General features: G+C 44.3%; 1 protein-coding gene across 11 annotated transcripts in view; it reads left to right on the top strand.

Moving 5' to 3' along the window:
* Nucleotides 1–17,891, top strand: part of R3HDM1 (R3H domain containing 1) — an 81,705-nt gene that overhangs the window by 49,571 nt on the left and 14,243 nt on the right. For 7 of the 11 annotated variants that reach the window (XR_011849476.1, XR_011849475.1, XM_072122254.1 and 4 more), the window contains 9 exons: nucleotides 525–665; nucleotides 2,748–2,856; nucleotides 2,939–3,034; nucleotides 4,600–4,637; nucleotides 4,764–4,814; nucleotides 4,927–5,153; nucleotides 8,253–8,501; nucleotides 11,421–11,569; nucleotides 16,191–16,292. Coding sequence is in view for 9 of the 11 variants with exons in the window: in XM_072122254.1 (XP_071978355.1) it covers nucleotides 525–665; nucleotides 2,748–2,856; nucleotides 2,939–3,034; nucleotides 4,600–4,637; nucleotides 4,764–4,814; nucleotides 4,927–5,153; nucleotides 8,253–8,501; nucleotides 11,421–11,569; nucleotides 16,191–16,292 (1,162 nt within the window). In the remaining 2 variants the exon portion in view is untranslated. The remainder of the gene's footprint in view (nucleotides 1–524; nucleotides 666–2,747; nucleotides 2,857–2,938; nucleotides 3,035–4,599; nucleotides 4,638–4,763; nucleotides 4,815–4,926; nucleotides 5,154–8,252; nucleotides 8,502–11,420; nucleotides 11,570–16,190; nucleotides 16,293–17,891) is intronic. The other 4 variants (XM_072122260.1, XM_072122257.1, XM_072122258.1 and 1 more) reach the window with 3 other exon arrangements.

Genomic DNA, 17,891 nt, shown 5'->3' with positions numbered 1-17,891 from the left:
TACAGCACAAGAGCAGCTAAGCATATAAAGCATAGTGTCCTATCTGCAGGCAGCATGTTATAGAGCAGGTGCAGCTAGGTAGATAATGCATAGTGTCCTATGTGCAGATGCATGTTCTAGAGCAGGAGGAGCTGACTAGATTAGCTTTCTTTAGAGCATCCGGCAACCACAGCTTGAACGATAAACTGTGGTGAGCTCTACTTCTGCTTCCCAGGTTTGAGATATTTAATTTATTTAGTAATATGTTTTTTTGGCACTTGTGTCCCATTCAAGTGAACAGGGATGATCTGCAATACCAAGTACAGCCACTATATCATGTCATCCTTGCATTTTAGACCAGAGCTCGCCAATTGGACACCCACCAATCTTATATTGACGATCGCTCATAAATATTTTAATTTCTTAAATCTTCTTTTAAATCCATTACTGGATTATGAATAATTCAGGATTATGACCCTATATGAGTAGTAGTAGTATGAATAGACAAACCCTCTGATGCTCTGGCCTCTCTTGCTCTATTGTAGAGTTCAGCGTAAGAAGTTCCCTCCCATGACCTCGTATCACCGGATGCTCCTGCACAGAGTCGCGGCGTACTTCGGCCTTGACCACAATGTGGACCAGAGCGGCAAATCTGTTATTGTGAACAAAACGAGCAATACACGAATGTGAGTGTTTATTTTTTTCTTTCTCTAAGAAAATTGCCGATTTTGGTTTAAAAAAAAACAAAAAACAAAAAACAAAAAAAAAACCAAAATCTGTTCTGTCATAAAGGAAATGTTAAGATATTTCAGACCAAAACTATAATGTGACTCTCTGCGTCTCTCTTCTGTGACTCTGTCTGGTATTGTAGCTTTTCTGCATACAGACATTGTATCATTATACAATATGTGGAGCTTGTGACGACTCTCCTACCAGGACAGTAGTTTGTAACCCTATGGACGGTGGGACTAAGCGCGGCGTCAGTCATGTGACCCTCGTGTCATGTGACTTCTGAATTCAGTTGGCGCTGCTCAGGTATCTGACAGGTAAATGGTAGTTGAGGAGCAGCATCATTTACAGTATAATTACTGATGAGTTGCATATTGTGTGTTTGTGTTTATAAAATGTAACTTTAATAAAGGGGGCGTCGAGGATCAGGTTTTTATTTATTGGGTTCCAGGAATTGGGGAGGGAGGGGTTAAATATATCTATATTTCCCCCTCTTGAGCGTCCCATTCACCTGTGAGTTTGTAGTATGTTTGTTATTTTTATGCCAAACTCCAACCCCCTCATTCCCATAGAGCAGGAGGAGCTGAGCCCATTGTACGCAGTGTCCTGTCTGCAGGCAGCATGTTATAGAGCAGGAGGAGCTGAGCCCATTGTACGCAGTGTCCTGTCTGCAGGCAGCATGTTATAGAGCAGCAGGAGGAGCTGCGCCCATTGTACGCAGTATCCTGTCTGCAGGCAGCATGTTATAGAGCAGCAGGAGGAGCTGCGCCCATTGTACGCAGTGTCCTGTCTGCAGGCAGCATGTTATAGAGCAGCAGGAGGAGCTGCGCCCATTGTACGCAGTATCCTGTCTGCAGGCAGCATGTTATAGAGCAGCAGGAGGAGCTGCGCCCATTGTACGCAGTGTCCTGTCTGCAGGCAGCATGTTATAGAGCAGGAGGAGCAGAGCCCATTGTTCGCAGTGTCCTGTCTGCAGGCAGCATGTTATAGAGCAGGAGGAGCTGAGCCCATTGTATGCAGTGTCCTGTCTGCAGGCAGCATGTTATAGAGCAGGAGGAGCTAAGCCCATTGTTCGCAGTGTCCTGACTGCAGGCAGCATGTTATAGAGCAGGAGGAGCTGAGCCCATTGTATGCAGTGTCCTGTCTGCAGGCAGCATGTTATAGAGCAGAAGGAGCTAAGCAGCAGGGATACTGTGTACAATCTGCTGGCAGCATGTTATAGAGCATAATTTTAAAGATAATCTTTGACAAGCATTAAAATAAAAAATCATCTCTGACAACCCCTTTAACAACATAACAAAATCTCCTAATTACAGGAAGCCATGATGTTTTGTGATATATGTAGTCATATAGTATCAAAATGAATGACCATCTTACAATTGTGACAATCCTCCTTGCTTAATTTAGTATGAAAATGACAGTGTGACTGCAGTTTCAGACTACACGTGGTTTATCTGCAGTCTGTTACCATGGTGACATATAGGTTTGCATTGGAGCTGTAGACGCAAAATAGTGGTTATTTTTAATGGATGTTATAGGTGTATATTTGTTTTTGTTTTTATGCTACATGATGGCCATTTAGAGTAACCTATAGTGTTCAATATCCGGTTTTCTTACGCATCATCTTTATACTTCCATATGGGGATTGATAGAAATCTATACATTTCTGTAGATGCACATAATGGATGGGTGACTGGAGATGTGAATGTAGCCTTAAAATAAACTCCATATCCCAATAGTTATTGTATGGTTAGAGCTTGCAGCGCGTCTCGCAGGCTGCTCCCTACCTCGCTGCGTACAAGGGCTTCAATACTGTCAAATTACCGGAGTAATAAAAGGTGACATGTGTTTATTGCTTGCCATGTTCGCCGCCTGCTCTGAGAAATTAAATTGTTAATGAAAGGCTTGAAATGTTCATGTGTCAGACACATTGTAGCGTTTCTTGCCCCGGTCTCGGAATTTTCCCGTATCCACCGGTATAAAAAAAAGTAACATTGTCTTACGATGCCGATTAATGAACCTCCTATGTGTCTCTTCAGTCCTGATCAGAAATTTGAGGAACATATCAAAGACGAAAAGAGCATGGACTTCCAGAAGCGATACATCCTAAAAAGGGATAACTCGAGCCTGGACAAGGATGATAACCAGGTAGGTGCCGCCGCGGACCACTTACATGACCGATACCGCGGCCTACGCTCCAATCCTCCGGCTAATCCCTTTCTCTGCACAGATGAGGATGAGGCTGAAGGACGACAGGAGAAGCAAGTCAATTGAAGAACGGGAAGAGGAATACCAGAGGGCGAGAGAGCGGATATTTGCACAGGAAGTAGGTGGAATGTTTTCTGCATTATACTTTTTTTTTTTTTTCCTGTGATGTATGGAACGTGTCAGGGGGAGGCGTATACGTCCTCGCCTCCCAGAGACACACACAAGTATTTTAGTGAAACTTAAGTGGGTTGCTATTTATGTTTTTTTGTGTAAAATATGGTTCTGTGGTTAACCCATCCCTGGTGGTCTAGGGTAGCGGATGGATTAATATTGTCCGCTCCGGTGGTACAAGGTAGGGGAAGGGTTGACGTGTAGGTCAGTGATCGTTGCACTTGTACACTGGTGGGGTTACATCAGCGATGATGTAGCAGAATTATAGTTTAGAGTTGTGATGGGCTTTAAACCTGATTTTCTGGTGGTCTTGGGCCAGGGCCGTTTACAGGCTTCAATAGGCCCCTGGGCAACAGAGGCTTTGTGGCCCTTTTGCAGTGAACTCATGTTGCAGCATTAAAAACTCCCAAACAGCCCCCTCTTGGTTATTTTATATACAGCTCCCTCATAGTTCTGTTATATACAGCCCCTATGGATTAATTTATATACAGCCCCCTCACCTGGCATTGCCAGGCTTCTGGGGACTGAGTTTAGCCTGTGCGGCTCCCTCCAGCAGTTCTGGGCCCTGGCAATAGCCCCAAGTATACCTGGTGCTGGCCCTGGCCCTGTCTCGGTTGGTAGGGGGGCCTAGTTCTTGCTTCCCAACTTGGTTGCCCTTGTTTATGGTAGTGGAGGAGCTATTGTCATCACTGGTGGTAGATTTCTTTTAAACTCTTCTTATTTTTTTATCCATGGCCTCTTTCCTTCTAAAATCATCTTATAAAATTACGCTAATGGGCCAAAAGGACTATGGGTGGGCGTTACCAGTGCCCTCCTACCCCCCCACTGTGTAAGATTACAACAGGCTGAGAGGGGAGGAGATTAGTGGTAACTTCCCTCCCCCCAGAGCCCTTTTGGCTCATTAGTATAATTTTAAAAGTTCGATTTTAGGAGGAAGGAGCCCACGGATAACAAATGTAAGAAGACTAGTGGTGTAGCGAGGCCTTTAGCCTGTAATGTATGCTTTGTTGGTCTATGGTGTTAGAAGAATTCATCGAGATTGTGATAAATGTATGATCGTGTGTGGGAAGGTTTGCAGATCCGCTGACCCGCTCCATGCCAGTCTGAATCCGGGGTTTATGTTGATCCGGAAGTCAGCCATGTACAGGAAGAGCTACGTCCTGCACTCAATTGACTTCCATGAGACTTCCAAAATGCTGGATTGGAGGGCTAACGGTCCTATATTTTGTAGATCATAGCATTTGGACTAAGAGGTTACGGCCAGAGGTTTCGCCAGTCACATCCGGCTCCCCATCAAGCCCACTTAGCGGGAAAATTTTTAATCCCTGGCTGTACAAGGCATGGAAAATACCCTCCAGAGAGTATCATGCAGTTATGAGCAGCTGCATAGTTCTCTCTATCATTGGGTTGTGCACTTTGAGTTGATTTTTGCATGAATGTTCCTGCTAAAGTTTAAAACGTGTGTTAATGCTATAAACGATCTGTTGTAAGTCCTCTTCTTTCTCTCCTTAGTCCTTGTGTTCTCAGGAGAATTTTCTGACAGATAAAAGGTAGGCATGGGTCTCCCCCTCTATGTATGTATGTATGTATTTGTATGTATGTATGTATGTATGTATTTGTATGTATAAATCTGTATTGCCTGCATCCCAATAACTGTTGTGTTACATTACCCACAGAATTCAAGAGGAAGAGTGTAATCTTACACAGCAAAGGCGCCAGATATTTAGGTATTTAGCCCCTCCCCCTTTCCGCCTGCATGCGTGTGTTTTTCGCTTTTCTTTTTTCCTTGCGATTTCTTTTTTCCATATATCTTTACAGTCCAGTTGTATAAATTTTCAGGATCAATAAAGACGCTTCAGGTAGATCAGGAAACAGCCTCTTCAGCAGTACTGAGAATGATGTCAAGTATAATGAGCCTCGCCCGTGGAGCAGTACGGACTCCGACAGCTCCATCCGAAACCTGAAGCCCGCTGTCACCAAAGCTAGCAGCTTCAGTGGGATTTCGGTTTTGACGCGAGGGGATAGCTCTGGAAGCAACAAAAGCACAGGCAGGCTTTCCAAAACAGGTATCACCGGTGTGCACCAGAGAAGCGGCTGCCAAGGCATTTTCTCATTTGTTTGATTTTTGGTTTTTATTGTGTTTTTACATTTTTGTTTTTTTGTTATATGCTTGAGTTTTTTTGTTTTGTGTGCTTGGGTTCAACTTGCCAACTTGTGTAGATTTGTTGTAGGTTTCTAGCTTTAAGATGCACATAAACCAAATATGGCGGTCATGGTCACGTACTGGAGCGTGCATGTAGGCACCTGGGCAAAGGGGATAGCTATAGATTATGTCAGGTTAAGCAGAAGTGATGGTCTAGACACCACTGGCCCTTAATAGAAACCTGTCAGCAGGTTTACTCCCTTAAAGGAAATCTTCCATTTGATTTGATGCATTATGAAGCAAACATACCTTGAGATGCTGTAGCTACACTGATGCAGGATCATATCTTGGTTAATCCCTGAGCTGAGTGGTTTTGCAGATAAAACAGAGATAACATTATGATAATAAAGCTCTGTCGCTGGTTCAGCACTTCTCCTAGCACATGAGTTTTTCATTGCAGGAGAGGATGATGTAATCCCTGGGTTGTGCCTAAAGGCAGAATAATCAATTGCCGCACCATCCACCAGCTGCTGTGAATGAGTGATCCAGCTCAGGTTGATCGGTCATGTTTGACTAACCACCATTTGTAATTACAAGATCAGTGTCTAATGTGTTGATCTGGGTAGCCAGCCTGACCCAGCTTTCCCAAGGTCCTGCATGTTATAATTGTTTTTTCAGCAAAACCACTCAGCTCAGGGATTAACCAATATATGATCCTGCAGTTCATAATGCATTAAATCAAAAGGTTTCCTTTAACTAAAAGCCTCCAGGTAGAGTATGAAATTGTCCTTTTATGTGAAATCCCTCTTTTACGTGAAATTTCACATGATTACCTGACTTTAGGTGACTTTTTTTTTTTTTATAGGTAAACTTGACTCTTCTCACCTAATCTTTACTTGAAGAGTCAAGTTAAGTGGTTGCATGCAGAGTATCACTTAAGACCCCCCCTATCTTCTGTTCTATAGCACCTGGAAACATGATGCCAGTGTCATATTAATGTAAGAATCTCACATCAAATCTGATTTGTGATCTGGTTTTGTGAGCTACAGGACTGGGCATACAGGCAGTTTCAAAAATAGGCCAGAACTGGGTCTTTATCTGCAACTTGCATTTTTAACTATATATTTAGCTACCTGTATCTCTGGGTCTGTAACTCACAAAGCCATAAGCCTGATGTTAGTTTAAAGATCAGATTCTTATCTTTAATATGACACCAAAAGCTGCTATAGAACAGAAGATGGGGCCTTCAGAATGGACGCTATCCCTGCAACCAATAAACTTGACTCCTGTTAAGTGAAAAAGAGGTGAGAACAGTCATATTTGCCTGACTTTTTAGAAAAAATTTTATAGGAAGATTTCACAAAGGGGGAACTCTGATAAGAACATTTGATACCCTACCAAGGGGGAATAGTAGTTTAGTGGGGTAAAACCTGACCGGTTTTAAGAGTTGGCATCCATAGATGCTGTGGGTTCCAACTGTTAAAGGGAAAGTGCCTTTTATAGTCCTTTATGGTCCTTATAGTCCCTTTTAGTTGAGTAATGGAGCTTTTAACAAACCAATTTACAATAGATCCACTAATATTCTGGTAGCTGTACATAGTGCATGGCTTCGGGGGATAGACAAGATTAACACGGATTCCTCCTAGATTTTACATGCAGATCTGAGATGGAAATCTGGACTTTCTTCTTTTCATGAGACCCTATGTAGATGCTGGGTATAACAGGGTTAACCTGGTAGAGTCTGGTCATGACTCTACATCAGGGCAGCTTTCGACACACAATGGCTTAACCTTGCATGGTATCACTTGAAGTTGTCGTCCATTGTGGTTAAAGGGGACCTCTTACCCTTTTTGAGCCTTAATATAGAATCACTGATGAACAGATGAGCTGTGGCTACCCCTTAACCTGAATTAGCTTTACATATTTCGTCATATGTGTTTTATAGCTTTTGGAGCTGTGTTTTCCTGTGAGATTAGGTTCCAAATGCCCAGCATAAACATAGATACAGTAGTAACATTCCTGATGCCTACAGCCACCACTAGAGGGAGCTCAGGATCTTACTGCATACCGGTCATACATGGAACCGAACTCTGTTCCCGGCCGCCGCCTCTAATCCTAGATATTGCGCCTAAACACAACCTTCTGTTAAAGGGAATCTGTCAGCAGTGATTGTCGGGTAGAAGTGCAGGGGTTTAGTATTGTCCGTTGAGTGATGTGTAGTCGTACCTTTGTGTATGCAGTGAGAGAAGCTCCAGTTCTGGTATATAAAAGCCTTTTACTAAGTGCATTGGTAACGCCCGGTGGTGTGTCCTCACACTGCTTTGCTCTGCATTGAACTGTTCTTCCTCTGTTGTTTGAATACTTCAGCAGTCACAAGGAACAAGGGAAGGGCAGCTGAATGTAGAGAGCTAAAAGGACAGTAGTGTGAGGAGAGCCCTCCGACTAGCTACTATCATTGAATATTAATGAACATTTCACAGTTCTGCTGCTACTTATCATACACAGACGTATGATTACACATCCTAACCAGAGAGCGCAGCAGTGTGAGGACACCCCTTCAGTGCACTTGGGAAAATCTACAATCCAGGAGAATGAATAAGTATTTCACAGTCCTTTGCATTATTAAAGCTATGTCAATAGATGCTAGAACTCAAACTAAAATCAAGGCAAACTATAGTCTGATCCTGTAGGGGGCGCTGTGATCAGTGGTTCCGGATGTCTGCGGCTTCCCCTTATCTCCCTATTGGAGAAACCTATGGACACTTGCTCGTAGGGGGGGTCGACCTTTACACCTTTGCTACTTGCATGCTTTGCTTGCTGTGCTTTAGCTACTTGTCGCTTCCCTTGGTTGTCATAAGCATGAGCCGCCTGGGGGGTTGGGGTGCTGCGTGCTCTTGGCAATTGAGGGGTTAACATTCTTGCATATGTCAATGTGCATGTTGTATTTTGATCTTTTTCGGTAAAAACAAAACAACAACAAAAAAAATACAGCTTTTGTTTTTCCATTGCTCCTTTCCCCTAGGTTCAGAGTCTTCTAGTAGTGTAGGGTCGTCCAGAGGTTCTCTGTCACACTCCCAGCAGCCTCTTCCAGTTCCCGCTGTAAGCCAGCCTTCCCATGACTCCGTCTATCCACCTGTCAGCACTAGTAATACTCTTTCCTTTGATGGCGGCTTAAGTGGCCAAGTGGCTCCATCTAGTACTAGCTTCTTTTTACTTCCCTTGGAAGCCACTGGCATTCCCCCCGGCAGCATACTGATCAACCCGCAAACAGGTTGGTACGCGGTGAATTCCGCTCTCTCTCTATCTCCAGGGCATCGTTGTGCCAAGACGTGTTTAACGTTGCTCAGATGTGTGTTTTATTCTGACATTTAATAAACGTTTATAGTTCTAGATTGTGCAACATTGTTTTTCTCCTTATGGAAATCTACCACCAGGAACGTGGATTGTAAACCAAGTACACTTACATGCTGGTATATGTTCCCTCGGATCCACTCTTCTTTTAGGTTATTATGCTTTTTTTTTTTTTTCATAGTTTATACGGTTGAAAAAAGACACTTGTCCATCAAGTTCAACCAAGGAAGGGAAGGGATTGGATGAGGAAGGGATTTAGGGGAAACAAAACTTTCCTACAAAGAAAAGTTTTAAAATTTATGCAAATGAGCTTTTTGGGTTTCAGACTCTGTAGCTGCCAATCGAATGTGGAGCCTCTGAGGCTCATTTGCATCATTTGTAAGCCTTTTTTTTTTTTTTTTTGTTAAAACAAGGACATACAATGCTGAAAGAAGAGCAGATCCTGCCAAAGGCGGCACACACCTGCATGTAAGTGTGCTTGGTTTACAATCCTTGATCCTGGTGGTAGATTTGCTTTTTAAGCAAAATTAATCTTTATGTGGTGGAGTTATGTAAGATCTGTCATGCTACACCTAGGGGATTGGTACATGCATTCCCATTTACCGTTATTAAATCTCAAGGAGGGGGTCACATACTTTTATTAAGTCTCACATCAATGGGAACCAATTTATTTTATCTCTTTGTTCTCCATAGAGAACATAGGAGACCCCCAGTGATTAATAGAACAGGGGCTCAGTCTCTATAACAGGACTTTTTGCCACTTGTTTTCCTGATCTCTGAGGGTCCCTGATATTGGAACATCTGCAATCTGCACCTAGTTGTAGGACGAGACCCGTCGCCTCTCTGGACGTACAATTTGTAGCAATTATGTGCATTCCTTATTAAATACATTTTTAAAAATGTCAAAGTTTGAACTTCCTTTTTATTTTAGAAGTTTGTGGTGGTCTGTACCTCCATTATTCCTCCAGGTAGAATAAGCATATAGTGACAAGGGGGCGGCGGCATTCTCCTAGCCAGGGGGTTGTGTTTCTACAATGTAACAGTAATTGTTCTAAGGGCCAGCTCCCATCTCCGTCTAGGCTCCCTTTTTTAAAGGATCCATTGGGGGAAAAAAAGGATACATTTGCTTTCCGTTAGTGTCGGTTTTCATTGTTTTATAGCCATCCGTTTACTTATTCCAACCATTCGCTCATATGATGGATACGGATACTGAAGGGCGCCATTTCAAGTTTAATCAAATCAAAGGGGGGGGGGGGGGACAGGTCTGTTATTGATCCGTTTTTAAATGGGAACTGCAACACTTAAAAACCTGAACGCAGATGGCACTGGCCCTTAGCATCCGCTTGTCGTATTTATTTTTTCTACCAGTAGGGGGCACACCCCTGCGTAGTCTAATAATGTCCGTCAAATATTTCCAGGAGGAATTGAGTAATGGAGGAATAGCAACATAGCAAAGTTCTACAAATTGTACAGAACGGTTACGTTACTGGAAATGTGATTATTACAGATCTATCCTATAATATTAAACATGTATCCTTAAAACCGGCCGTACACGTAGGGTAAAAGTCGTCTTTTTTGGGGGTACACTGCTGTCCTACGATGCTGAATACTGGATGGTGGTTTAAGTGGGAGGTTGTCTCAATGTGGCAGCTATTCCCCTCTCCTTATTAAAAACTATTGCAAGCTGAGTGTGCATGTGTATAACAGAGACAGGAGAAGTGGCCATCTTTGGTATTTTGGGGGGACCCTCTTCCATTCAAACCGTTAAAAAACTGAACAGAAGAGGAAAACTTGCCTTAACTTCCAGCTAAGGTTTAAGTGTTTGAACGCTTTTTTTGGCCCGTTTTTAAGCAGTCCGTCAAAAAACACATGCGTTTTTGGAAAACGCATCCGTTTTTTAACATTTTTTTTTTTTTATGGACTGCTTAACAACGGGCCAAAAAAGCGATTCAAAACGCCACGTGTGACCGCAGCCTCACACTTCAGGAAATTTTATAAGTTTCAATGATTGGGCCTGAACCCCCATGTAACTGCTGCAGACAATCATTGGGTAAATTCATTACTAATAACTCATCTGGTTTGGATTTTGGGATGGTCACATGACGTTCCTGCTTTCATAAATGTTGTTTGGGCCAAAGCTGTTTAGCAGATTATTGTATTTATCCTCGAAGTTTTAGAAAGAATGAATGAAAGCGGCAATAATCTGCTGCCCGTTGTGTGAATAAGTGGGGAAAATTAATTTTTTTTATAGGTGATTGTTTTCTTAATTGTTGATCATTTTAATGACCATTTTCCAAATTCTGTAATTAATTATCTTTTTTGTGATTTAATAATGATGCATTGTAATGTACAGCACTGTTCACACTTGTCATGATTGTAAAGGAATCCACCATCAGGATCCATCCTGATAAACCAGGGACATTACCCATAGATCCAGGCACCGGGACTGTGGGATCTTCTTATATGTGTTATTCATGGCCTCCTGCCTTCTAACATCAACTTTAAAAATTACGCTAATGAGCCAGAATGGCTGCTGTGCTGTGCAGTAAAACAGCCTGTGTAGCAACAGCATGGGAGGGGCTCTGGTAACGCCCCCAGAGCCTTCATAGAAGATTATCATAGTCACAGTGCCTGGATCTATGAGTAAGTGCCCCTATTTTATCATGGTGGCAATTGGTACTGCAAAGTCCAGCCTTGTGTGTTGACCTGCAGAAGTTTTGGATCAGCTTTGATATGTATTGTCTGATTATAGTAGGGATATAGCTGCTTGCTCTGTTCCATTGATTTCCTGTTTCTGATAAATGGGGAAATTGCAGCGATGACTCTTATGTTTCCGCAGGTCAGCCATTTATAAACCCAGACGGCACTCCAGTCGTGTATAATCCTCCTGTGACTCAACAACCAGTTAGGACCCAAGTGCCTGCTCCCCCTCCCCCACCTCCACCACCTCCCCCTCCCCAGCAAGCCACAAGCCACCTGATACCACAGGTATGTACACAAACATCAGCAAGTTTTATTTTTTTTTTATTTTTAAGACTATTATATTTAACATTAAGCAAAGAATTCACATTCCGGAATTGAGTTATGTGTTACATTAGGGCCCATTAATCCACAGCTGTGGGCAAGTAACTGATGGTGGCGTCATTACCGACCTATGGACATAGTCTAAAGGGGTCGTCTAGTAAGAAAAATAATTAAAATGTGGCGTTACTTGGGGGCCAGTGCATTACTTGCCGCTTCCTTACTGTACATGACTTCCTGTGTCTCCCAGCAACACACAGGAAGCGCCACGAGAGGCCTCTCAGCCAATCCCCAGCCACGAGAGGCCTCTCAGCCAATCCCCAGCCACGAGAGGCCTCTCAGCCAATCCCCAGCCACGAGAGGCCTCTCAGCCAATCCCCAGCCACGAGAGGCCTCTCAGCCAATCCCCAGCCACGAGAGGCCTCTCAGCCAATCCCCAGCCACGAGAGGCCTCTCAGCCAATCCCCAGCCACGAGAGGCCTCTCAGCCAATCCCCAGCCACGAGAGGCCTCTCAGCCAATCCCCAGCCACGAGAGGCCTCTCAGCCAATCCCCAGCCACGAGAGGCCTCTCAGCCAATCCCCAGCCACGAGAGGCCTCTCAGCCAATCCCCAGCCACGAGAGGCCTCTCAGCCAATCCCCAGCCACGAGAGGCCTCTCAGCCAATCCCCAGCCACGAGAGGCCTCTCAGCCAATCCCCAGCCACGAGAGGCCTCTCAGCCAATCCCCAGCCACGAGAGGCCTCTCAGCCAATCCCCAGCCACGAGAGGCCTCTCAGCCAATCCCCAGCCACGAGAGGCCTCTCAGCCAATCCCCAGCCACGAGAGGCCTCTCAGCCAATCCCCAGCCACGAGAGGCCTCTCAGCCAATCCCCAGCCACGAGAGGCCTCTCAGCCAATCCCCAGCCACGAGAGGCCTCTCAGCCAATCCCCAGCCACGAGAGGCCTCTCAGCCAATCCCCAGCCACGAGAGGCCTCTCAGCCAATCCCCAGCCACGAGAGGCCTCTCAGCCAATCCCCAGCCACGAGAGGCCTCTCAGCCAATCCCCAGCCACTCGACTGCAATGCAATTTCACACACAGCCTGCGGGGGAAGTGTGGCGCTGTTTCTTCAGGAAATCAGCCTTGTTTTTTTGTAGTCTTTAGCTCCACCAATCACCAACACTGATAAGTCAATGTTGTCTATTTTGCATCGTGACTTCCGCACACAACCCCCCCCCCCCTATCTTTTCTCATAACACGTGTGATTTTTATAGTCCATAGCTATGAGTAAGCGAAAATGAATGAGCAAGACACCGAGTGTCGAATGACCACCCTCAGCCTTAACATCTAATTCCAGGCGCGGCCCACGGGCTGTCATGTGAATAGTTGGCTGCGGAGCCGCACGCAGCTGTCATTGGAGTTTTGTGTCAGTTGTCGCACGGAAAGGATTTTATCTATTTGTTAAATATAACTACATTTTCTTACATTTTTTAGACCTTATTTTTTTTTGTTAGCTTCAGCAATTTTTTTACATCTTCAGATGAAAAACCTTTGTTATTTTTGTTACCATCTTCATGGATTGTACAAATTATTGTAAATTTAAATGACGCCTCCTGGAGTTTCCAAAGCTTCTTATTGTAGTTTAGAATTGTAAGTTGCAGGACTACTACCGTATTTTCCGGACTATAAGGCGCACATAAAAGCCTTGGATTTCCTTGGAAATCCAAAGTGCGCCTTATAGTCCGGTGCGCCCTATAGGAGGGCAGCGGACCTACTTACATAGGTCCCCGCTACCGGAGACAGCAGATCTCCAGCGGGAACTGCAGACCACACGGCACGAACAACTTCTGCCGCGTCGGTCTGCAGTTCCCGCTGGAGATCTGCTGTCTCCGGTAGCGGGGACCTATGTAAGTATGCCATTCTCCACCTCCCGCTCACCTTCCCCGCTCACCTTCCCCGCGTTCCGCGTCTCGTCCCGTCGGGTCTTCGCTCCGCCCCCGGACCTCCGCCACGCCCCCGACCCTGCGCCTTATAGTCCGATGCGCCTTATATATGGAATTATTACATATATAAGGCCCATCGGACTAATGCGCCTTATATTCCGGTGCGCCTAATGGCCCGGAAAATACGGTACTCACCACCATTGGCTGCAATTTGTCCCAAGTCTGTCTTGGCTAAAATAATAATTCCTTTATTTATACAGCGCACACAGATTACGCAGCGCTGCACAGAGCTTGTCAAATCGGTCCCTGTCCCCAATGGGGCTCACAATCTAATCAGCCTACTAGTATGTTTTGGAGTGTGGGAGGAAACCGGAGGACCCGGAGAAAACCCACACAAACGCATAGAATTCATACAAACTCTTTGCAGATGTTGACCCTGGGACTTGAACCCAGGGCCCCAGCGCTGCAAGGCTGTAGTACTAACCACTGAGCCACCGTGCTGCCCAATATCAAATGCTTGTATAATACCCCATGTTACAGGGAGTACAATATTCTAGTGGAATTCCCCCAATATCAATTTGGGTAACAAACATGTCAAGGACAAAAAAAAATTTTTTTGAAACCAATTGATCAGCTGATTTTGGATCCCGAAGAGCAGAAAGAAAAGCTCCATTTTCTATGTAGTGGCCGAGCCAGGCAACTGCGATTCATCTCTAATTCACTAGAGGCAGTAGCGCTTGATATGATGGGAGCCCTAAATATCGGACCCTCACTAATTTTAGCAGTGATAGCCTGTCCTATTAATATAAATTCGCTTTATTTCTTCCAAAAACTGCACCAAGGGTTGTGTGAGGTATTACAGTCCCATTCACTACTTTAGTGTAGGGGACTTGCAATACCAGACTTCACCTCTGGGTAGTGGGGGCAGAGTTTTCTAATCAAAGAATCCGCACTGCAATATGGCGGATGAGGGCGCCGTCGTAACGTCTAGATTTTTAGATTTCCAGAAAGTTGTCAGTGTAGCAGCCGCGTCCTATAAATAATAGAGGAGCGAATAGCTTTATTTCACACAAATATATGTATATTTGTAATTCCGCTACAGCGGGGGCGAAACCGCCATCCGTGTAATGTTATGTGGACGGCTTAGGCAGGCGTGGAATGCAGTCTCCTCGGATCAGCTGTGAATGACAGGTTATGGAAAATGAATTGAGCGTCTGTATAGACTAGACATATTGTATCTTGCGAGGAAAGAATTCGCCGCACTCAGCAGCTCCAGATCTGAATGCTTTATTAATTCCACGTGTCACCCAATACACGGGGGGAATTCTGAAGAGCAGGCTACCCTTGAACAAGGAGAAGACGGAGGGTGGCATGAGATTTTTATTTTATTGCAGCCGTATGGTTTAGTTTTATATGTGGTACCAGCAATGAGGTTTTAACTTAATAAGTTAAACCACAAGTGTGTGGGTAAAACCAAAGCTGGGCATATTAACGAAGATATATGGGCTGATCAGGGCCATTAACCTATATGTACCCTATATATAACCTATAGAATCCTGTTTCATAAGGATTTGTTATAGAAGAATCCAGTATATATGGCCATTAGGAAGTAACACCTTTTAACTTCCCTTTAAATCCCCAGTGACCAGGATTGGGTGCAATCCATGGATATCGGAACGTATGTCGGCCCGACCCTACAGACTGGGCACTTACAGAGGATGGAAGTCCTTGCATTGTATCAAAACACTGCAGCTCCGACACTGTAACCTTTATGCACACGGACGTTCCAGGGGAGCATACAGCCGGGTGCATCAGGGCTCCCCTCTTCTTTAAAAGTCACCCGGGACACAGTCGCGGTGCAGTGAGACAACGTGTGCTCACCACATAGTGATCCGGTGCTGTAGACCTCTACGGGGCCCACAATCGTTCGTGTGCATGAGGCCTGTCCTTTATTACAGTGCCAACACTGAAGTCGGGCCGTCAAAAAAAAAAAAAGAGTCCTTGCATCATACTGCTAATCGGCAGTAGAATAGTGATCTCCCGTAGGCAGTGGCTTGAGGGCCATAATGTACCGAACATCATCACTGGGCCGCTGTAGCACTGTCGAGCGGTGTCGGGATGTTGGGTTGAGGACCCTGTTTGGTCAGCTGATTGCATCAAGGGCCCACGTTTAGAAGGGCGTGGTCTCTTAAAGTCCCCCTGCGCATGAAAGTTAAATGGGCAATTTTCAGCAGCTACTAACGTTTCAGGGCTCATGGCCACATCTGTGGATTCCACAGACCTTTGTAACCCGACTTCTTGAGCCACACGAGATGGAGCTGGTCCTATTCCGGTCAGAGTTGGCTGCTCTTGTTCTGTGGTCATTGGTAGGTCCATGGGAACTGACAATGTTGTGTGCCGGAAGGCTAAGCCCCTTGACATCTTGTTAATTTACAGTGTTTTCATGTGGAATTGTTGATCGTTGAAGCCAAAACAAAAGCAAAACCCACTTGTGACTTTCCCTCGTTATTGCATAATAATTTATATTGAATTCTGTCGGATAAATTGCCAATGTCTTTGACTTCTTCTTGTGCTCTTCTTGTTTAGTCCTGTTTTTTACTTGTTTCCATCTCTGTTTTTTCCATGTCTTTTTATTAACCAAGTTTGTTTAACTGTTACTCCTTCAGCCTATCCGGTCTCTGCCGTCTTCTTTGCAACCTGTTCAGTACCCAGCCGTGTCTTATCCACCCCCGCTCCTGCAAGTCTCGCCCACTCAGCAGTACACTGTGGTACTATACTCCGCTCTATTCTCTATGTGCCGCTTGATGTCTGTGTGTGTCATGTGTTTGTGTGCATTGTGGATCTGTTTCGTGGATCTTGGTCCGGGAGCTTGTGAGGAAGATTTGGGACTTTAAACCAACACGCTATTTCTCTGGGTCTACATTAAAACAACAAAAACTTTTGTTAATACGTCCCTTTAAGCTCTCCGACTCTGCGTGATTTGTCGATGAAGCCGGCACTGGGCACCCTGGCTTAACTGTCATAGGAATGGCGCATGCGCAGTGAAGCTATAGGATGTGCCACTCCGACTTCATTGAAGCATCGCTCAGGTGCTGAGAGCAACAGAGATGGGCCCAATGAGGCTTATTGGACTCCTCCCTAGTTGTGGATAAATGAAGTTATTTTTTTGGCAATTTTATGACTCCAAACCACAGGTCCATTCGTTGCAAAATACAAATGCACATTACGTTTTTGGTGTGTGCGTTTTTTTTTTTCCTCCTTTCTTTTCTTCATTTGAGCCAAAGCCAAAAATGGTGATTACGCAACAAGGAAACTATATCTATTTTATTTTTCCTATATCTTTTAAATTTACCCCTTTGGGGGACATTTACCTTGTTTTTCTTTTTCTACTGCTTATGTGTGCCTGTTTATGTGTTTTTGTTTTGTTTTTCCCCAGCCGTGTTTATGAATGTGTTTTTAAAATTTTATTCTGGTATTAGATCCCCCCCCACCCCCCTTCCTTTTTGCAGCTTATATGTTTTTCAAAAGTCGCAGAAATGTCTCCAGCTTCTGCAAAATGTTGCAAAAGGAAATGAAAACAAGAGTCAAATGTGAGAAATCAATCATTCTGCAACCACATAAAATGAGAATGCTACAAACAATCCAGGCTCAATACACAAGAGATTCAGAAGCTGCACTGCCAAATGTTCCTGCATATGCAGAGTCGGGAGTAGAATAATCGGATAATGTCAGCGCCCAAGCACCAGCTCCTGAAAAATGAGCCAAATGAAGGCTTTTAGTAACCTATCAGTAACCTTTTAGTTACCACTTAAAAGTAGCCCCCAGGTGATGATTGCCACAAAACTTGCCAGTAGTGAGCTGCAGGGATTTTGTCACTTTTGAAAAGATTTTGATACGTCAAACATCTGGAAACGCATGACATATCAGGCGCAACACTGAACCTAACCAAAAAAAACTAACTTTGTAAAACTGCAGCAAAATTCGGAAAAAAATGTGCAAAACCGCTGAGAAGGCGCAAAAAAAAAAAAACGGGGGAAAAAACCCTTAGTTTTTCAAAAATTCTGCTCTTGTTTTAAATTCGGGTAAGGCTTGAAACGCACAAAGTTTTTGAGGTTTCTGCACCTTGTTAGAGGAGGGAAGGCTTCTGGGAAAGAGGTGAAGCTTATAAAAAGGGGTGGGGCTCAATCTGCACAAAAACTAGGGTGAGATTTTGGATTTTATTACTATGAATCCAGCTAATATATGGTATAAACCGGGCATCGAAAAATGTCCATCCAGCATCAATGGCAAGATGTTAGATTTGGCACTTGGTACCCCGATGTTTTTGTTTTCCTAAACATTATTTGTGTTTTTTTTTTTTTTTTTTT

The sequence above is a fragment of the Engystomops pustulosus genome, chromosome 8 (genome assembly GCF_040894005.1).
Source record: "Engystomops pustulosus chromosome 8, aEngPut4.maternal, whole genome shotgun sequence".
Taxonomy (NCBI): Eukaryota; Metazoa; Chordata; class Amphibia; order Anura; family Leptodactylidae; genus Engystomops; species Engystomops pustulosus.
This window is presented reverse-complemented; position numbering and strand designations above follow the sequence as displayed.